The sequence below is a fragment of the Myotis lucifugus genome, unplaced genomic scaffold, assembly GCF_000147115.1.
Source record: "Myotis lucifugus unplaced genomic scaffold, Myoluc2.0 scaffold_99, whole genome shotgun sequence".
NCBI lineage: Eukaryota > Metazoa > Chordata > Mammalia > Chiroptera > Vespertilionidae > Myotis > Myotis lucifugus.
In genome coordinates this window covers 4,317,205-4,339,930 of record NW_005871147.1, presented here as the reverse complement: position 1 = coordinate 4,339,930, position 22,726 = coordinate 4,317,205, and the positions used below count along the sequence as shown (strand labels likewise).

Genomic DNA, 22,726 nt, shown 5'->3' with positions numbered 1-22,726 from the left:
GCCTGGAGAGGCCGGGGCCCGGGGCGGGGAGGTGGCTCCAGTGGGGCCGCCTCCCATCTTCCGCCCGCCCGCACGCGGCCGGCTCCATCCCGCCGGACCCGCCGGACCCCCCGTGCCCGCCCTCCCCGCAGCTCCGGGGCCTCGAGTTCCCCTCCCTGGAGTCGTGGAGGGGCCTGGGGCCTCGGGGTGGGAGCTGCGACCCGGAACTGGGAGGCGTGCAGCCCGGGGCCTCTAGGCAGGGGCTGGGATGTGGGCCTGGGGCTCCCTGGACATCACTCCCGGGCTGGGTCCGGCGCGGTCAGGGTCCTTCCTCCGGCGACGCTCTCCGAGGCGACCCTGCGCCAGCGAGAGAGCAAAGACCCACGTGGGAGGGGGATGCGGAGGGTTGGGTCCCGCTGCATTGAAAGTCTTCGAACTCTGGAGAGTGGGGTGTCGGGTGCAGGGGCCCTGCTTCCGTGGCTCTCTGTGTCTCTGCGGGGGTGGGAGCAGGGCCCGGCGAGTTGTCCCTTGCCAGACCTCGCTCCCAGGGTTTGTTTTCTGTGAGTAAATAAATGTACGTTCCTGTTGTTACTCTCTCCTTCCCATCTGCTATACGGGTCACGCTATTGGAGATAGGACGTCGGAAGGTGATGGGAGGCTAATTTCAGAGGAAAATGTGCGTCAAGGTCCTGCTCGGGTCAGTGCCAACATTATTTTTGGATTTGGACACAGAAAGTGGACACCCCTGGACACTTGGAGTCAGCTCTAAGTACTAGGGACTCCATGCAGGTCTTGTAGGTTTTATAGAAGCATAGGAGGATATAGCTGCTCCCGTAGAGGGAATACTTTAATTTCAGATATGTTTGTTTTGGGGTTTAAGTCCGAAATCAAGAGACCCTAGGATTTCCTGATTGATTCCATTTCTACTTAAGCAGTTTTTCAGTAATTTCCCAATGTGTGGAATAAACCTCATAACCTAGTCCTCACTCTCAGAGGTTGATCCCTTTAGTCTAGATTTCTTTTCATTCATTTTTTTTTTTTTTTCCCCTCCAACCCCATGATACAGATTGAGAAACATGCTTACTTTGGTTACATGGTTTCTTCTTTCTGGGTGGTAGGAATTGTCGGACTTGTCTCTTACTTCTTGGTGGGAATGCTTTGGATGTTTGTGATTGAGAAGTATTTCTGTGCTGCCTACTTGGCAAGCACTTTTAAGGACAGTGTGTGATTTAATAGAGTAATATAGAGCAGGACAGCAGCTGCAGTGTCCAGGTAAGTGCCTGCTTGTTACAAAGTAGCAAGTCTCTTCCCACTTTTCTTGACTTAATTTCCTCATTTCTAATAATAGGAGGACTGTTGTGAATCCAAGAATAGTTATGAAAGATGTCAAGACAAAGCGCTAATTTACAAAGCCGCTTGGGTTTACTTGTGTTGCAGAGGTTTTGTTTTTGAATTTACCAGTGCAGAATTGAAATACATCAAGCATAAGGTTGAATTGTTTTTAAAATTGGAGGGAAGATTGGGAAATGGTGGCATTTAGTTTAGTGGACTTATAGTTCAGGTGATGACTAGGTTATGTCAAAGAACTGGCATTGGGAAAGAAAGCCAGCCTCAGAACTGTCTCTCTGATATTTACCTCTCTGAAGTGCTGTGAACAGGTTCAGGTGTAGAACATTATGTAAAATTCTGTTACCTTTTCAGTTAGTGATTAGGAAAACATTTTGGCCATCACACAGACTGGTTTAACAGGTCTGGGGCTAGTGTTTTTCTTTCTTTAAAATAATTTTTTAAAAATATATAATATACTAATAGTCGTGGTTGAAGAAAGAAGTAAATTAAAATGAAAATTGTTGGAATAATACATTGGAATTTAGAATTTCTAATTGGAGGAGTCTTTTTACAATTCAGAAAAAAAGGTTAACTAATATGCTCTTAAAGATTAATAATGGTAGAAGCTATGCATCAAGCATTTTTCCATCCCTTAAAACAGCAAGATTATGAAGAAGTGAATGAACACTAAAGACTCATTGGTTGAAAAAGTTTCTTTAACTATGAGGTGACTAACATTTTTAAAGGAAGTATTCACTGATCTTCCACTCTAACAGATTATTGCTTAACTAGTTTTTTGTTTGTTTCAATAAGTGTACAATTTAGTGACTATTCACTACTTTACTTGAATCTAATGGCTTATGTGAAGATGCTATTAGATAGGAAACTGACAAATAGTGTTATAAGGACATTGCACTTAACACAAGGAATATGAATCTGATTGATAGAGCATAGATTCTTATGAGTTCAACCACTCTTAGTATGTGTGCTCTAATGATACAGTACTCTTACCAATTTTTTATTTATTCAAGCTACCATAAAGCCATCTAGTCTCTGAATGTTTAAGCAAGTGAAAAGTGGCTTCAACAACAACGTTAAGTGCCTTACCCAAAGGTTGTTGGCCCCAACCGGTTTGGCCTTCCAATGATGTTATTTGGGACTTAGGTTCATTTCGTTGTTTCAGCATGCCATATTCACCCTCCTTTATATAAGGAACCACAGTAATGTTTACCATCACATGACAATAGGAATTGAAGTTGTTTGGCAGTACTAGTGATCATCCCAGAGAGAATAAGCTTGTATAAATGATTTTCATTTTCAAAGTAACACAAATGAATTTATGGAGTTAAGTTTGAAAAGCAGGCTCAGTTTTGGAGAATCTTTTTCTGGAAATATAAGGTTTCATTTATGTGTATTTGGCTATCTCCAATGATAGAAATAGAGAGTACGCTCATTAATGAAGTTCCTAAAAATTTGTAGAAAGCTTTCAAATCTGTCCTTAGTCATAGAAGTTGGCACACATGTATATGTATGTATTTACACACATGCCATATTAGGGGATAGTAGGTTGATAGGAGCTTGATTAGTTTTCAAGTTTAATAAGAGTAATATCAGTAGATTAGCACCAGGAGGATAGATAGCTGGTTTGTGTTTTGTGTGTCAACATTTAGTGGTATTCCTGGCCCTGACAAGGCACGCTGTTTAATTTCCCTTTGATTCCATCTTATAAAATCCAAAAATTTAGTAGAACTTCTAGTATTGGAGTGTACCTTCGGAATTTTATAGTCCAGTTTTCCATTTAATATGAGAATATTTTATCTGATACTCCTATTGAAAATTCCAGCTATAGGCAATCCATCATCTCAGGCAACTAATTTTTGAAAGTTTGTCATTATTTTAACTCAAAACTGTCTCTTTAAAATGACACAAGATGTTGTAACTCCAAGAGGACTAGGAATTGCTTTAACCTGTAAATGTCTCCTCTACATCTCTGCCAGGTAACATAAAGTACAATCCAGAGAACTGGGGGCAACAACAAAAAAAGGAATGTGTTTTCAAAGAAAAAATTTTTATCTTGAGACTGTTTAGAAGATAGCTGACACATCTGAATCATGGCTCCAGCTTTTTCTAAATACTGTTGTTCTATGAAGTAAGATTATAAGGGAAAATTGATTCATAATCCCAAAGCTTTTTGAATTCACAAAATGGCTTTTTACCTGGAAGCCTCTAATGTTTCGAGGTAATAATATTTGAAATAAACCCGTTGTTCGTGCCTCCTAGTTTTGTAACTCAAATGTTAACTGGAATTCTTATGAAATGGCCTGCAGAAACCTAGTTTTTACACAGCATTGTAAGGTGCTATTGGTGGTAGATCTAAAATGATTGGAAGAGATAACTTTTTCCAGCTTCATTAAGGAGATAACATAGTCAATTACATATATTAAATAAGGGAATGACATGCTCATTGTCTACTTAAATGCACAGGCAGATAGGAATAAAGGATCAGAGTGGAATGGAATTGGGTAAAACTTTTTTTATATATAAACATATTTTTATTGATTTCAGAGAGGAAAGAAGAGGGAGGGAGTGATAGAAACATCAATGATGAGGGAGAATGATCCATCAGCTGCCTCCTGCACAACCCCTGCTGGGGATAGAGTCCAAAACTTGGGCATGTGCCCTTACCTGGAGTTGAACCATGATCTACTGGTTCGTGGGTCTAGGCTCAACCACTGAGCTTTACTGGGTGGGCTGGGTAAAACTTTCTGTTAACATATTTAAGATCTTCAGTTGGTAATACATAAGTGATACATGCACATAGTTCAAAATTTTAAACATAAGAGAGAGAAAACAAATGTAATAAAAGCATATATAGTGACATTCTCCATCCTAATTTTGTCTTGCAGCCATCTAGTACCCTTCACCAGAGACAAGCAGTGTTATTAATATCATTATAATTTCTTAATAGTAATGATCAAATATATTTATTTAAATGTATTTATTTTTAAATTGAGGTTTATTCATATTCAAACAAATGCTCCCCACTCTGCTAATTTTTTAAATACAAATTATGCATACTTTACATACTGTTCTTCACCTTTGGTTTCTTCACTTAATGTAATTATTTTCAACTGGTGTGCCACAAGCATCTGTCCTCTCCCTTACTTTATGGGTGGGTATAGCCATTTTATTGATTTGAGAGAGAGAAACATCAATTGGTTGCCTCCCATACACACCTTAACCATGGATTGCACTAGCAATCTAGGTGTATGTCCTTACTGGGTATTGAACCGGCATCTTAATTCCCCAATTAACATACCTACACTATCCCCAATCTTGTCACTTGTCATTCAGGGTCTTCTCTTAGAAGCTCTGGATTTCCCTATCTGTGTAATAGGTTCCTTCCTTATATTTTCTTCACCCCAAACCAGTGGAACTGTGTCTGTCAACTGTGACACTTAATATTCAGATCTCTGGGCCTCCAGCAGCAATTCTGATTCCCAGTTGATCTGGGGTGGAGTTTAGACATACTATATGGTTTTTTAAAAGCTCAACAGGTGATTGTTATAAATAGTCAAATTTGAGAATTTCTACCTTGGGTACAGTTAAATTGTTGGGCCTAGAAGGAAACCCAGGATTTGGGAAGTAACTAGAGATTCTTTGGTCTCTTAGAGTTTAGGGACTTAATGTAATAGGAGATCTGTCCTCTCCCTTACTTTATGGGTGGGTATAGCCATTTTATTGATTTGAGAGAGAGAAACATCAATTGGTTGCCTCCCATACACACCTTAACCATGGATTGCACTAGCAATCTAGGTGTATGTCCTTACTGGGTATTGAACCGGCATGGGACAACGCTCCAACCAAGTGAGCCACACTGACCAAGGCGGGTATAACCATTTGGAAACATAATCATTGCCTGACTGGGTTGTACCAAATCTAGTGGTTTTCTTTTTCTTTTTTTTTTTTTATGAAATATTGGAAATCATAGGGTTGGAATGTGTTCATCCAAGTATACATGGAAGAGGCATATTGTGAAATTATAATATTGGATTATTGTTTAATACTTTCATGAATAAGAAGTCTTTGAGCATATAATGTTTTTGATTCACAGATTTGAACAAATAGTAAACAACTAAACTTTATGCTTCAAGTTCAATAATAGATTTGACCAGAAAATCATACTTTGAGTATTATTACTTTATATTATGCTGAGCAAAACAGTTATTAATAATTTTGAAATTCTTTTAAAAAATACTTCAAATATCTCTCCGTTTCTTTTTTTTTTTTTTTTAGTTCTTTTTGGAAGTGGATATCTGCTCAGACAGTGAGAATTATAAGAGGTCAGTTATAAATAATGCTCCTTGTTTTCAGTGTGATAAAAATTTTATGTTCGTGTGCTAAAATATTAACCTGTAAGCTTTTATGTTAAAAGTTGCCTTCCACAAAAGAATATATGCAGGTTTAGGGGGGATAACTTGAGTGAACAAGTCTGACAGTGATAGTATTCCACCACCTTTTCTCTTTCATTCAGGACTAGAATCAATGGAAGTGGGACGAGCTGTAGCGTAGCTTCTAGAGTGTCTGGACAGCTACTCAGTGATTTTCCATACATGACCTCTCCTGATGGTTTGTAGGCTTGTGCCTGGGCATACCATTCAGTAGAGTTGCTGGTTGGTGGACAGGTCTTTAGCTGTTGACACTGGGCTGCTTCCAGTCGTTGCAACCCTTTAGGGAAGGCTGCCTTCCTGTTCTTAGCTAGGAAAGAAAAATTTGAAGTTGACTTTTTTAGAGCCTTCATTTATTAGTCAATCCCATTTTTTTCCACGGAATCAGAGAAATGCTTCTTACTAATTTTATTTTTTAGTATAGTCACTTAATTTTGGTCAGGCTATAATGTAGAATCTGTCCCTGAATACCTTACTTCTCTTGTGAAGAAGGCAGCCATTATTTTCTGTTAGCTGAAATGGAGGTTTTTAAAAAATTTATTGTTCTTAAGCTTGATTATGAACTGCTCTAAAATGTGAAAGAAGTAGCCTTTTTGCTGCTGTACTTTCTGATGTTTGGAGTGGTCATCTGTTAGAACTTCTTCCTCCCTTTCTCCTTCTCTCTCCCTAATCCCCTTTTTAAATGATTTGGTTTTCTTTTAATATTCTGAAAGTGAACTCTTTATAAAATTTGGAGACATTAAACAAAAATTTTTTAAGGAAACCTAATACTCCAAGGGAGAAATGTATAGAAATTTTAGATGTCAAGTTTGCATATTTTTATATTTGATTCTAGTTTTAAACATAAAAGTTAGCTTAAGTAATCTCCAACTCACTTTTAGGAACTGTCTGTAGGTATTTTTTAGCATTCCTGACAATTTATTATTACTGCTTTATTCTTCTAGCACAGTGGTTCTCAAACTTTAGGACTTGGTAAAATATTGATTATTGGGCCCCAACCTGTAGGTTCTGACATAGTTAGTTTGTCTGTGGTAGGACCCAAGAATTTGTACTCTTAATGGATTCCTAGGTAATACTGCTCCTGGACTAGAAACCACACTTTGAGAACCACTATTCTAGCATTACAAATATGTTTTATCTTTATAAATGAACAAGCTCTGATTCACAAATTGCACAAAAATAATGGTGCATATGTAATTTTAACATGTTTAGTGTGTCCATGTATATATACATATATATATATACATGTAGTATATCTATTCACTATGTAGTATGTGTATATTTATACATAAATGTTTTATGTATATATTTATACATAAATGCACTTATATAAAATTTATAGCCTCTTATAGTGTAGTGTTTGGAACCAGGTGGTAGGTGTATAGTTTACTGTAAACACCAAGGTTTTTTTTTGTTGTTGTTTAAAATGTTTTTTTATTTTTGTATTTTTTGTTTTACAGAGAGGGGAAGGGAGGGAGGGGGGAGAGAGAGAAACGTCGATCGGCTGCCCTGGCATGTGCCCTGACTGGGAATCGAACTGTCGACCTCTCAGTGCTTGGGGCAATGCTCAACCAATTGAGCCACACCAGCCAGGGCTAAACACCAAGTTTTCAATGAACACCACTCTTCCAAAACCCTTACCACATTCTCCCCAATACTAATAACCAAAATTACAATATACAAACAAGGAGCTTTCACCTACTGGAAAGGTTCCTGATTATCTCTTGGACATCATCAAATTGATAAAGATATTGGGAATGGCTTATATATTTTTTGAAAATGATTTCTTGAGGAAATGGAAATTAGTTTTAATTTTTTAGGCAGAGTTACCATGATCTAGATTTTCTTCCCTTGTAGAAAACAAAGGCCCTGAAATAGAATAGCTAAGGAAACAAATTCTCAAACTCTGCCTTGCTTCCCAGTTCAAGCTGTGCCATACTAGGTATAACCTGTAGTTATCTTTAGATATAGGTTATTATCTATAATCTGCTTTCCTCACTCTTCATTTTCTCCATAGCTCTGAGAGCTCATTTTGAAGAAATAATGGATGAGCCATCCGCCTTGGCCAAACCTCTGGAGCTGAACCAGCACTCCCGATTCATAATTGGTTCTGTGTCTGAAGATAACTCGGAGGATGAGATCAGCAGTCTGGTGAAGCTGGATCTACTGGAGGAGAAGGAGGGCTCTCTGTCACCCACTTCTGTCAGCTCGGATACACTCTCTGATATGGGCATCTCTAGCCTACAGGATGGCTTGGCCTTACATGTAAGGTAAGAGAGAGAAGTTTAATGTTTTATACATTTAATATGTCCTGCTTTCACTGAGTTTGTTCTGAAAAGAGTAAGAATAATTTTATCCAAGATTGCTTCTTCTTTTCCTATGTCACCGGTCTTAAAGCTTTGATGAGTAAGTGGAAAATGATGTACGTTGTCTGGAGTATAGTTTTTGAAAATATCTTTTCCTAAACATTACTCTCAACTTTTTCTGGTTCTTTCTACATACTAGATCTTTTACTGAGACCTAGAGAATGAGAGTTATGTTGAGGAATTTCAGTCTCTGTATTACTTTGACTACCATTGTTGTAACCATCTTGGTGATTAACAGGTCTTTTGCAAGGGTGGGCAAAAGATATTTGTAGTAATATCTCTTTGAACTACTTCATCATAGCAGGAAGTTATATTCTATTTCTGACTGGGTCAGTACTCAATAAAGAGCTGTAGAAGGAATAAGGGATTGTTATAGAGCTCTTCTTTTTCTCTAGAAATGCAATTCCCTATATGTAATTGAGAATATCAGTAAATAGTAACCCTGGATTGTTCTTATTTGTTGATGTTTGATTGTACAACTAGTGTGTGATATACTAACCTTTGGTCATTTGCTTTGCATTTCTTGGATTAAAAGTTATGGATTAGTGGTTCTTGGTTTTCACTGTACATCAGAGTCATTTGGGGAGCCTTAAGAAATGAACCCCATCACCACTGATTCTGATTCATTTGATATTGGCTTGGCTTGGAGCTGGGGCAATTTCTTTTAAAGCTCTCCAGATAATTCTTATATACAGCCAGGGTTTATATTATAGGTCTAGCCTAGATAAACATAAGTTAGGGTAGGTATTGCTGCTGTTATTATCTTGATACTTCTATCATTAATGGATTATAAAGTAATTCAACTCCTTTTTTATATACTCAAGATACACACTCTGTACTTCACAGATTCCTAGAACTATAATGAACCAGAGATAATTTAGTCTAATTCCTTTACTTAAATAGATGAGAAAACAGGCCTAAAGAGGGACAATACCTTGCTTAAGGGGTCAGGTCTTTGTTTTTATGTAAACATCTTTAATATGTTTTTATTGATTTTTAGAGAGAGAGGAAGGGAGAGGGATAGAGAGATAGAAACATCAATGATGAAAGATTGGCTGCCGCCTGCATGCCCCCTACTGGGGATCGAGCCTGCAACCCGGACATGTACCCTGACCCGGGAGAGATCTAGTGACCTCCTGGTTCATGGGTCGATGCTCAACCACTGAACCACATCACCAGTTGGGCTAATACTGGTGATGGTGTCTTTCCCCTCAAGATCATCTGTAAATGTGTTGGGGTTGTGCCTGGTGGGACTACTTGCTTTTAGAGGACAGAGGACCAATGATTTAAAACCTTCTACAATGGATAATCACACACCACCAAAAATTGTTCTCATAATGTCACAGTTTCCTATTGAGAAAGATTGGGTTAAATTTAAATCCTAGCCTTGGTTGGCGTTTCTCAGTGGTTAGCAGTGGTTCTCAACCTTCCTAATGCCGCAACCCTTTAATACAGTTCCTCATGTTGTGGTGACCCCCAACCATAACATTATTTTTGTTGCTACTTCATAACTGTAATTTTGCTACTGTTATGAATTGTAATGTAAATATCTGATATGAAGGATGTATTTTCATTGTTACAAGTTGAACATAATTGAAGCACAGTGATTATTCACAAAAACAATATGTAATTATATATGTGTTTTTTAATGGTCTTAGGCGACCCCTGTGAAAGGGTAGTTCGACCCCCAAAGGGGTCTTGACCCACAGGTTGAGAACCGCTGGGTTAGAGCATTGTCCCACTCATCAAAGGGTCTCAGGTTTGATTCCTGGTCAAGTGCATGTACCTGGGTTGCAGGTTCAATCCCTGGCCCCAGCTGGGGCTGTGTGAGAGGCAACAAATCAATGTGTCTCTCACATCAATTTGTTTTTTTCTCACTCTCCCTTCTGCCCCTGCCTTCTACTCTCTAAAAATCAGTGGAACCCTAGCTGGTTTGGCTCAGTGGATAGAGCGTCGGCCTGTGAACTGAAGGGTCCCCGGTTCAATTCTGGTCAGGGGCACATACCTGGGTTGCAGGCTCGATTCCCATTGGGGGACGTGCAGGAGGCAGCCCATCAGTGGTTCTCTCTCATCATTGATGTTCCCTTCTTCTCTAAAATCAATTACAATATATTTTAAAAAATAAGTGAAAAAATATCCTTGGATGAGGAGTAACAAACCAAAAATTTAAATTATTGAAGCTATACAGCACCTTAAGAATTTTTGTCTAATATGAGACTATGTGAAACAATATCCTTTGTTGGATTTGGAAATTGTGAGTTTGGCAATGATTAGATAGATACCATTATAGGAAATTCAGCTGATGATATTACAAGGCAGTTTATAGTTGCCAAGTCATTCCTAAAGTTGATGGCTCTTATTGCAAAGACTGTGTGATCAGTGGTATGTGTGCCTGAGAATTTGTTTGCATGCCCTACTATTGCAAAACTCATTCCCATAGCTCCTGGAGGAGCTATGGATTGAAGTGTGATCAGCATCCTGTGTAGGAGATAGTGCCACTTCCCACTCACTCTCAGCTAGCTAATGTTCCAGTATAAAACAAAATTATTTCTTTCTTTTTTTTTTTTTTATTTTCCTTTTGCCTTTATTCTCCCTTCTTCTATCCTACCCCAATCCTGCCCACAGCTGTACTCTGATATTTTTTTTTATAATTAAATCTTTATTGTTCAGATTATTACACTTGTTCCTCTTTTTTCCCCCCATAACTCCCCTCCTCCCAGTTCCCACCCCACCCTCCGCCCTCACTCCCCACCCACTGTCCTCATCCATAGGTGCATAATACCCAAGAAAGTTATAGGTTGGTGGGAATATACATTGTATATTCCTCATTGTAGACAACTATGTTTTTTTATTTGTAGATAAGATCAGCTAGGTTGATATATTTCTGAACCTCATTATTGATATTTAATTGAACATTTGAGAAGAAAGATCATTTAAGACTGAGTGTAGGCATCTTAATTTTGATAACTAATGTATGATTTGGTGGCATATAATAGAGCCATCTAGTTGTATGGATATTGACATTTGCTCCTTGTGGGATACCACTTGAGGTCAGATTGTTCTTCATGCTTACAATGCAGTCTAAATCTACATCAACCTACGCTATCTACCAAACAAAGATTGTAATCAGTTTTGTCAAGAAATATGCTGAATTCCTGGATGAGGTCCAGTTGGAATCACATTAGCCCCACAGTTGGATCTTTTACCTCTAGGGTATATGATTTCTTTAAAACTTTTTTTTATCCCATAATTTATGTTATGGTGTTTGAAACTCCATCTCAGTTTTCTCTTAAACTTCTTAAAATATATACTCAAAATATCAAGTGGCCAACATTTCATGCTTAGCAAGCATCTTAGGTTAATGACTTCATTGGAAAACATTCTGTAATTGCTGTTATTTGTGTATATATAAATCCAGCATACAATTTCTGTCTCTGGGTTTAAGACAAGTAGTTGCTACTTTGGAAGGAGAGATGATTAAGTTCATTCAGAAAAGGCTCCTTGAAGGTGAGGTATAGTCCTATCTCCTTTCTGGTCTAGAAAGAAAAGTACTTTACTTTTTTATGTTTCCTAAAATTCATGGTCAATAAAAAAAATCATATAGAATTGTATTATAGGCCATCATCCATAGGAAATAATGGTGATGAGGTTAGACTCTGAGAGAATCTAGGAGTAGCTTTCAGCGCCTGCTGCCATTGGGTCAAGAGGGAAGTTAAGGGGACAAGCGTAGTGATATGATTTGATTAAAAGCTATAAAGGACAGAGCTTTTTAGTTTTAACTGTATATGTTTGTGTTTGTCCTGGAAAGAAATAAGGATTTTCTTTTCTTTTTGGTCTCTCACTTTAAACTCCTGAGTTTGAAGCAATTTCATTTAAATCTAGTGATGGAGGTAAAATTAAATAAGAGCAGCAAAAGCTTTTGGGAAAGTAAAATGTGCCATACTAGTGTAATGTGATATTATTCATTATGGAGGAGTCCTTTTTGTGAGGTAAAAATTGTTAACTGGAAAAACCTCTTTAAGTCTTTTGCAAATTAGAGATTAAAACTTGGAAATTTAGATTTGAAAAACTTGATTGCAGTAAACATATTGTCAGTATTATAATTCAGATGTCAACATAAGAAATGTCCAGACATTTTTATGAGAGAACTTTTATGAATTTTTTTGATCTAAAACTGATAACAATTGCCAGGAAGCAAGATCTGAAATGGTCTAATGAATGACAGTTTCACCATTTAAAAAAATTTATTTGAAATTAAGGAGGGAAGTAAGGAAGACTACATGAAAAGGATGGGCGGAAGCAATGTGTGTTGAATTAAAGGATCCTTAACAAGAATATGTATTTTCTTGAGGGTGATTATGTTTATTTCAAAGGTGTATGAACCTAGATGCACAGAAACAGTGGACAGGGCTTGTTTAAGGCAAAAATAAACCTTTTATTAAAAAAGTTATATGCCTGGGGCATGACTACACACCATGACCTTGCCCAGTTAGGAGTTTATGATCAGATCACCCAGAGAGGTCACTTTCTGTAAAACCCGTTCTTTATCCACAAGAATAACCATTATTGGGAGGGCAGGAAATTTCATTTTCCCATCCTATCTTTTGGCTCATCACTTTCAAGCTTTAACATGGGAAATCTATATATAAGGCTAATATGCAAAGTGTCCCCTCGGGAGTTCGATTGGGATACCAGGAATTCGATCGCTTGCTATGATGTGCGCTGACCACCAGGGGGCTGTGTGGAACCAAGGAAGGCCCCGGCTGGCAGCCAGAAGGCCCCGATTGGCCCTGATTGCTGGCCAGGCCTAGGGACCCTACCCACGCACGAATTTCATGCACCAGGCCTCTAGTTAATAATAGAACGGACTCTAGTTTTGAGATTCTATTTTGGCTTTGCTTGTTGGTTGGCCTGTGAGAGTGTTCTTATGTTTTGACTTTCTTAGCATTCTCATTTAGCCTCCCTGAGCTTTTGCTCCCCAAATGTTTTACTCTAAATGCTCCTTCCTTGATATTCTGAGGTTCCCAGTTGTCATAGTGTCTCAGAAGTGAGTAAACAGAGAAGGTCATTATGAGATCTGCAACTTGGTACTCTTGCTGAGAGCAATAGTTTCTTCTACCTCCTACCCACTCCTTTCCATTCATAAAACAGGAGCTGTCTGTGTATGTAGTATAGTCTGCAGAGTTGATTCTGTAATCCTACCTAATTTTCTAAATGAAATTATGAATGTTGTAAATAGGGCTCAGGACAGTTGCTTGACAGTGTTTATTTATGTAATCCTGTGTTTCCTGCTCTTTTTTTTCGCTTCTATTAACATATATTTACAAGTGGTTTGCTACTTAAGTTTTAAAAAATTATCATACAGAAAAGTTGGAGATCCAAAAAGTATAAAGAAAGAAATAAAACAATCCAGAATACAATCATTCTGTGATAACTGCTGTTAATATTTGATGTTTCCTTTCAGTGTTTTTTACCCATTAAGGATAAATTTCATTAAAGAATACATACATAGAAGATATTATAATGAATATACATATCTGTTTCCTGCCTTTTTTTACATAATATTTTCCCATGCTATTAAAGTCTTTTATAAACTTAATTTTTTAATTTAACTTTTTATTTTGAAATAATTTTACATTTAGAAGAATTGGCAAAGACAGCACAGAGTGCCTATGTATCCTTCACTCAGCTTTTCCTAATTTAGCATTTTGCCTAATCACAGTTCATTTATCTAGAGAGTTGTCAGATTTAGCAAATAAAAATATAGGATTCCCAGTTAATTTTGAATTTCAGATAAACAGTGAATGATTTTTTAGTATAAAAAATGAAATACTGCAAATATTGCATGAGACATATTCATGAAAAAGAGTACTGGTTATTTGTCTGAAATTCAAGTTTAAATGGGCATCCTAGCCTGGCTGTGGCTTATTGGTTGAGCGTCAACTTATGAACCAAGAGGTCAAGGTTCAATTCTGGGTCAGGGCGGGTTCCTGGGTTGTGGACTCTATCCCCAGTAGAAGGCGTGTGGGAGGCAGCCCATCAATGATTCTCTCTCATCATTGCTGTTTCTATCTCTCCCTCTCCCTTCCTCTCTCTAAAATCAATAAAAATATATTTAAAAATAAAATAAAGTCTTGTTGATTATTTAAAATTTTTTAAAATGGGCGTCCTATAATTTCTCTGGTAACCCTATATTTATTAAAGCTAAGTAATTAACATTGGCACATTACATTTATTTATTATTTAAATTGATTTTAGAGAAAGGAAGGGGCGGAGAGAGAAATCGATTGATTGCCTTCCATATGTGCCCCAACTGGGGATTGAACCTGTCACCTTTTGGTGTATGGGATGATGCTCCAACCAACTGAGCCATACTGGCCAGGGCTGGTACAGTACTTTTAAGTAAACTACAGACTTTATTTTGTTTTCAACTCTATCTCCAACCTTTCTAGTAGAGATACACTGTGTACTTCTAATTTCTGAGTTTTTCCAGAGTGCTAAAGTAGACTTATGCTTGTTTCTAAGTGGCTTTCCCTACGATTGGCTCTTTGGTTTCGAAGGCAGTTAATTCTTGACCAGCTACTCTCTTTTATCCAGTAATTTTTTGACATCTCTAATCTGTTGGGTCTGTATTTCCATTCTCTCTATTCTTATGTTTTTATGCCGCTTATTATTTTACTAGTGGCCCGGTGCATGGATTTGTGCACATTAAAAGGAAATTAATTAGAAGAAATATTTTAATATAGCTATTCGCCCTTTCTCCATAATATAAGTGTCAGAGATGAAGTGTCAGAGGTACATTGTGACAATAGTTGGTCTTCAGACATATTCTGTAGACAATGCTGCTTTCTTTCAGCTTCAGAATGTCAACAAAAACAACCAAATTCACGATCGACAATGATAGATCGAAACACACGTGTGTGATTGGCGCCAGCAAGAGCTTTATATGTATTACCCATGCCCAAGCCAACATTTATTTATTTATTTATTTATTTATATTTTAAAAAATACATTTTATTGATTTTTTTACAGAGAGAAAGGAAGAGGGATAGAGAGTTAGAAACATTGATGAGAGAGAAACATCAATTCAGCTGCCTCCTGCACACTCCCTACTGGGCATGTGCCCACAACCAAGGTATATGCCCTTGACCGGAATTGAACCTGGGACCCTTCAGTCCGCAGGCCAACGCTCTATCCACTGAGCCAAACCAGTTAGGGCCCAACGTTTATTTTTAAATTGCCAGTGCGCATCATATGTACTGGGCGGTTGATCGGTCAGATGGTCGGACGGGTGTACGGTTGATCACTTAGTCTTTTACATATATACTAGAGGCCCGGTGCACGAATTTGTGCACAGGTGGGGTCACTTGGGATGGCCTGCGGAGATAGGGCCCCAGCTTGTGCCCCCAGCCTCGCAGCCCCGCAGCCCCACCTAGCACCCCGCCTTGGCCTGGTGCCGCCCCCTCACCTGCTTCACCATCCCACCTTCGGGGCTATTGATTGGGGCAGGGTCCCCCCATCCAGCTCCCTCAGCACCTGGGAGCCAGGTGGCAGCCTCACTCCTTGCCACCGCTGCTGGTCGCCATCTGCGGGGTGATCAGCAGAGCAGTCGGGCCCCTGCTCGCACCCGCCTTGGCCTGGCGTCGCCCGCTCACCTGCTCTACCATCCCACCGCGATTCCACTCTCGTTGGGGCCCATCGAGGCCGGCAGCACCTCCACTGCCGCCCACTGCCAGCACTGCATTGCCGATGCCTGCCATGTTCCGCGCCGCCCCCTGGTGGTCAGCACATGTCATAGTGAGCAGTCAAACTCCCGGTCGAACGACCACCCAAGGGGACAATTTGCATATTAGGCTTTTATTATATAGGATAGATTGTCATTTTTTGTGTGATTTTGGTAGGGAACAGTAATAAACAAATGCTCAACCTGCCACTTTCAACTGGTAATCCTATTTACTTCTTAGTTACTGCTGTTAGGCTTCTGCATTTACAACTTCACTGAAACTAAACTTAGAAGACTCACTAGTGACCTCCTAATGGCAGCATTTAGCTTTTTACTCATTACTGAAACTACTCCCTGTGTTTTATGATATACTCTCCCTATTCTCCTTTTTGACCCTTCCCTTTCAGGTGCTTTTTATTTTGAAATAATTTTAGACAGAAGAATTGGCAAAAATAACACAAAGAGTTCCTTTGTATCCTTCACTCAGCTTCTCCTAATATTAACATTACTGAAAGAAATTAAAGAGCTAAATACAGGGTGGGGCAAAAGTAGGTTTATAGTTGTGAGTATGCGAAACAGTTTATTCTTGAATTATTATTGATTAACTAGAGGCCCGGTGCACGAAATTTATGCATGGGGGGTGTCCCTCAGCCCAGCCTGCACCCTCTCCAATACGGGACCCTTTGGAGGATGTCCGACTGCCGGTTTAGGCCCGATCCTGGCAGTCGGACATCCCTCTTGCAATCCGGGACTGCTGGCTCCTAACCGCTCACCTGCCTGCTTGCCTGATTGCCCCTAACCCTTCTGCCTGTCTGCCTGGTTGCCCCTAACTGCCCTCCCCTGCTGGCCTGGTCGCCCCTAACTGCCCTCCTCTGCCAGCTTGGTCGCCCCTAACTGCCCTCCCCTGCTGGTCTGGTCACCCCTAAATGCCCTCCCCTGCCGGCCTGGTTGCCCCTAACTGCCCTCCCCTGCTGGCCTGGTCTCCCCTAACTGCCCTCCCCTGCCAGCCTGGTCGCCCCTAACTGCCTCTGCCTTGGTCCCCACCACCGTGGCTTTGTCCGGAAGGACGTCCGGATGGATGTCCGGAAGATGTCTGATCTAATTAGCATAGTACCCTTTTATTAATATAGATCATTGTATAATTTTCTATATGAACAACTGCAAACCTACTTTTGTCCCACCCTGTAAATGGAGAGACAGTCTATGTTCAGGGATTGTAAAACTCAATATTGTCAAGATGGCAATTTTCCCTAAATTGAGCTATAAATTCACAATTCATTTCAAAATCAGCCAGCTTTTTTCTTCTTTCTAGAATTTGATAAGCTGATCCTAAAATTTACATGGAAATCCAGGGAACCTAGAATAGACAAAATAATTTTAGAAAAGGAGAGCAAAGTTGGAAGAGTTATACCCCCTGATTGCAAAATCTACTATAAAGCCATAGCTATGAAGACTGTGTGGCATTGCTGCAGGATAGGCATATACATCAGTGGATCAGAATTTAGTATCCACAACTAAACTTTTATCTATGTGGTCAGTTGATTTTCAAAAGAGGTATATCCTTGATTCAAGATTTCTCTGTTTGGAAAAGCCCCAGTATAAAACATTCTTTCACAGTGTGTGCTGCAGTATAACTCAGTTTGCATTGCAATCAAGCCAGCCATTGCATCACTGTCTGCTGGGTAAACTGTTACGTCATCCTTGGTGCTTGGCATGTTACAATGCTGGGATCAGTGTGGGCTTCTAGTTGGATTTTGTGCCAGGTATGTGTCTACCTTGGACACTTTGTTTATGGTATATTAAAATGGGGATAGTTTGAATTTGGAGAAATGGATGAATGTGGCTTTTTATTTCCTGTGTTAGAAGAATTGTGAGCAGCATCCATAAAAGATTAAAAGCTCTAGCTTTGTTTTTGGATCTGGGTGTGCTGTGTTAGTGTTTAGTTGTTTTAGAAAGATCCCTTTGGTGAAAGAAAGCAGGAACTCTATTACTGAGTGTGCCTCTTTGGTATATTTTTCTGATACAATCGAGTGCAAAATAGCCTGCTTTATTCTATACTCAATGCTTATTTGGTTTTTGAATGTTCAGGATATATAATAAAGGCAGAGAGTGATTCTCTTTTGAGAACTGCCTACATCTGGAGACACTCAGATGTGTGTGTAAAATTGAGTTCCTTCTACGTCTGTTGTCACTATAATTGTTTTAAACAAAGGTGTCAGTGCTCTATTTTGAGATATATTATTCTGAAGAGACATAGAAATAGGAAGAAGTAAACAACTAACTTTATCAGAGATTGGCATAGTATAGAAGGAATGATACAAAGTGGTACAGACCTGAACACAACCCAAGACATCCATTTCCTATTAGGGCCGATGGTCATGTTGAGTGGTCTGAGTGAGTCTTTTCAATATGGGGTCACCTGAATGTCTGAAGATTGAGGTTTGTCTTAATCACTTTATCTTCAGTTTTATTGTTCATCTTCTATCTGTACACCAGGTCATTTGTGTGCTTCTGTTTTGAGTGTTGTTTTTTTCTGGAACGTTAATAGGTTCTCAGCATAGTTGGCATCAGATTATTAACTATTTCTACCCAGCATTTTGGTGGGAATGTTTCCGTGGTGCATAAATCAGGTTAGATATGACTCTGGTGAATTATACCATTCCGGAGGACTTGCCTCAGGAAGTTGTGATTCTGTAGATTCTGTTAGAGTGTTACCTCCATTACAAGGCAGCAATGTCATGAGCATCTACCTAATTAAAAGCTAAAATAGGACTATATTACTGTAACATTCAGCCACTATTTATTTATTTAAGTGATTTGTCCATCTGTGGCAAATTTGCTTTCATAGCAATAGATGTGTCCAGTAGCCTTTCTAGGCAGGGTTTTTCTTAAACCAGCTTAAACTCTGTGTTTAAAATATTTGTTTGGGCTCCTTTTTCCTTTCAAGGACTTTATCCACATCTCTATATCCCATTTGTACCAGCTTCATTCTTATTTTCAAGTTTTAGTGAATAACATCTTGTTGTTTTTAAAAGTGTGTGTGTGTGTGTGTGTGTGTGTGTGTGTGTATCACTATTCTGGCCTGAAAATTAAAATTGTGGCTTCCACTTTAAACAGAATTCCCTACTAGTGGCAGGTTTTGTCCTTTGTACTTGGTTGTGTTTTTGTCGTTGTGTTTTTGTTTTTTGTTTGTTTGTTTGTTTTTTACTGCTTGACCTGCTTTTCCCCTTTTTGCAGTTTGATAATCAGTATTATTTGTTTTGATTGGATCTCAGAAATTACTTACCTAGGCTGTGCTGTCTTCCTCCCTCTGGATTTCGTGACCCCATTATTTTCTTGGCTTAGTTGTCCTTGTAAACTTTTTCTTCTCTTTTGCCCTGGCCTTCCCTGTCATGTGCTCCTGGCAGCCAGGAGAGGCTGTGGAGCTTTTCTCTGGTGACCGGCAGAAGAAAGTGACCGTTGTTGAAACATGTTTGCTGCAGCTAATGCAGAGTTGCTAAGATCTATTTTCTAGTTACACAAACTTTTATGTTTCTTCCCCTATTCTCTCAATCCTTTTGGGAAGCCAACTAATTCTAGGTGTGAGCCAAATGTAGGGAGGAAATAAAAAGGAGGAAAGGTAGGGAAATATGGAAATTGGGGACAAAGTGGACAAAAGGACTGTAGTTTGAGGCTATCAGGAATACTCTAGTTTGACTGAAGCAGGGCCAAGAAGTAGGCAGAAGGTACAGTATCTCTTGTCCTCCTGGGTTTTAAGCACCTGCAACAGGAGGACGAGCTGTGGCTTATGTTTACAAGGCCGACATCTGAAGAGACAGCTTCCATTCCTTTGCCGTCGTGATATGGAGGTTCTGCAGAGGAAAATAAGGAGATGAGATATTATGTGTTTCAAAGGTAAGTTATAGGATGCTGTATTTAGGCACTATTTACCTTTAAAAAACAGTAAGGTGTTGCAGTTAAGCCCTGAAATTTATGGGAAATTTGCTTTGATGATTTTTTTTGTATATCTCGAAGAAACTGTGTGTATTTTTAAAAAAGGAAATGAATAAAAACTCATATTTTATTCTGGATTTCTCAACCTGTATTTTACATTCAGAATTGAAACAAAGTACCTGAGCCCATGTGTGATAATTGTAGTTATGCTGTAAACAGGCAGTCCTGTGCAGATCTTGCTGTGCTGTTATTTTGGATCTCACTCAGTCTGTGCCAGATTTGATCACTGGATTTGGCTGGTTTTTCAAGAGTAAAAGACTCTTCAACTATGTGAAGACAGATATCGATTCTGTGTAGTGTGTCACATCCCTGTTGAAGGTAGTGTTAAAGAAAACTTTTTTAGAATGTGCCTGTGGCACTAGGAAAGGTACCTGCTGCAGTTGTCCTGGCAGGTGACAGTGGGCAACCAGACTGGATTGTTCAAGCTCACTTACCTGGGATCTTTTTCTTTCTGCTGTTAGAACTCAGGCTGAGGAGGAAATGAGTCAGGCCCTCTTAGCCTTCTTCAGGCCTCTTGCAGGTCTGTTCTCCTCAGCAGAGTTGACATAAAAGGCCTGAATGATTTGCTTGGTAACAGTATTTAAGGGTCCCTCTATTACCTTCTTTGCTTGTTTTTGCAAATCAAAATCTTGAGAGGATTATTTTGGAAAAAATAGTACATGAAAATTAAACTGGACTTTGGCAAAAGCAGAAAACATAAAAAAAACTGAGTTGGGCCCTAGCTGGCTTGGCTCAGTGGATAGAGCGTCAGCCTGCGGACTGAAGGGTCCCAGGTTCTATTCCGGCCAAGGGCACATGCCTGGGTTGCTGGCTTGGTCCCCAGTGGGGGGCATGCAGGAGGCAACCAATCAATGATTCTCTCTCATCATTGATGTTTCTAACTCTCTCTCCTATTCCCTTCCTCTCTGAAATCAATAAAAGTATATATTAAAAAAAACTGAGTTGGTAAAATTAGTCTTTAGAACAGTCATCATTTTCTTTTCTTTTTCATTTGACATCTTCCACCCTTTGGGGAGAAGACCAAGAAAATTTCTACCGGGAGTCAAATAAAAAAAACAACTCATTTTATTTTTTAATTTTTATTTTTTATTGATTTCAGAGAGGAAGGGAGAGGGAGGGAGAGATAGAAACATCAATGATGAGAGTGAATCATTGATCGGCTACCTCCTGCACACCCGCTACTGGGGATCGAGCCCGCAACCTGGGCATGTGCTCTTGACTGGGATTGAACCTGGGACCCTTCATAGGCCCATGCTCTATCCACTGAGCAAACCTGGCCAGGGCAACAACTCATTTTATATATAACAACATTTATATGTATAACACTAGAGGCCCGGTGCACAAAAATTTGTGCACTCGGGGGGGGGGGGTCCCCCAGCCCGGCCTGTGCCCTCTCGCAGTCTGGGACCCCTCGGGAGATAACGACCTGCTGGCTTAGGCCCGCTCCCGGGTGGCAGAGGGCACGCCCAATCCCTAGGTGCAGCCCCTGGTCAGGCTCAGAGCAGGGCTGATTGGGGAGTTGGGGCACCGCCCCCTGTCATGCACAGAGCAGGGCGGATCGGGAGGTTGCGATGCCACCCTCAGTCACGCTCAGGGTAGAGCCGATTGGGGGGTTGGGGCACCGCCCCCCTGTCACACTCAAGGCAGGGTCGATGGGGGAGGTTGCAGTGCCACCCCCTGTCACGCACAGAGCAGAGCCAATCAGGGGGTTGGGGCGCTGCCCCCTGTCACTCACAGAGCAGGGCCCATCAGGGGGGTGGGGCTTCCGTACCCTGTCACACACAGAGCAGGGTCGATCAGGGGGTTGGGGAGCTTCCCCCTGTCACGCACAGAGCAGGGCCCATCAGGGGGTTGAGGAACTCCCCCCTGTCATGCACAGAGCAGGGCCGATCAGGGGGTTGAGGAGCTCCCCCCCCCCCCGTCACTCACAGAGTAGGGCCGATAGGGGAGTTGGGGCACCGCCCCCTGTCACACACAGAGCAGGGCCCATCAGGGGGGTTGGGGCGCCACCCTCTATCACCCACAGAGCAGGGCCGATCAGGGGGTTGGGGCGCCGCACCCTGTCACACACAGAGCCGCAGGGCGATAAGGGGGTTGGGGAGCTCCCCCCTATCAGGCACAGAGCAGGGCTGATCAGGGGGTTGGGGCGCCTTCCCCTGTCACACACAGAGCCGCAGGGCGATCAGGGGGTTTGGGCGCTGCCCCCTGTCACGCTGATCCCGGTGCCGGGAGGCCTCACTGCTCCGCTGATCCCGGTGCCAGGAGGCATATTACCCTTTTACTATATAGGATAGAGGCCTGGTGCACGGGTGGGGGCCGGCTGGTTTGCCCTGAAGGGTGTCCTGGATCAGGGTGGGGGTCCCACTGGGGTGCCTGGCCAGTCTGGGTGAGGGGCTGAGGGCCGTTTTCAGGCTGGTGGGTGACTGAAGCTCCCAACCGCTCCTTTTTTTCTCTTTTTTTTTTATTTATTCTGGGCCAGCTTTAGCTCTGAGGCCTCGCTGCTGCAAACATTGATACAATGTTGCGGTCAGGCTGGCTGAAGCCTGGCTGACTGAAAGCCGGTTTCTGGGGTTTTGTTTAGCTTCTATATTTGCAACATAGTTGCTTAGAGTTACAGCTGAGAGGCCGGCAACTCAGGCGGGGAATGTTGGAGTCCGCAGTCACTGGAGCAAGCAAGCCTCCATGTTCGCTTCAGTGCATGGCTGCTGGCCGCCATCTTGACTGGCAGTTAATTTGCATAAGGATATGCTCATTAGCCAATGGGAAGGGTAGCGGTCGTACGCTAATTACCATGTTTCTCTTTTATTAGTGTAGATTGTTTTGTTTTATATATGTAAAATAAGCAAATATGTAAATATATAAAGAAACCAAAGCTATATATATATATA

General features: G+C 40.6%; 1 protein-coding gene across 7 annotated transcripts in view; it reads left to right on the top strand.

Moving 5' to 3' along the window:
• The first annotated feature begins 312 nt into the window (after positions 1 to 312).
• Positions 313 to 22,726, top strand: part of ACACA (acetyl-CoA carboxylase alpha) — a 206,338-nt gene continuing 183,924 nt past the window's right edge. For 3 of the 7 annotated variants that reach the window (XR_002830099.1, XR_002830098.1, XM_023756840.1), the window contains exons 1-3: positions 1,305 to 2,035; positions 5,605 to 5,651; positions 7,774 to 8,026. Coding sequence is in view for 5 of the 7 variants with exons in the window: in XM_023756840.1 (XP_023612608.1) it covers positions 1,989 to 2,035; positions 5,605 to 5,651; positions 7,774 to 8,026 (347 nt within the window). In the remaining 2 variants the exon portion in view is untranslated. Of the gene's footprint in view, positions 677 to 1,302; positions 2,036 to 5,604; positions 5,652 to 7,773; positions 8,027 to 22,726 lie in introns of those variants that run through there. The other 4 variants (XM_023756844.1, XM_023756843.1, XM_023756841.1 and 1 more) reach the window with 3 other exon arrangements.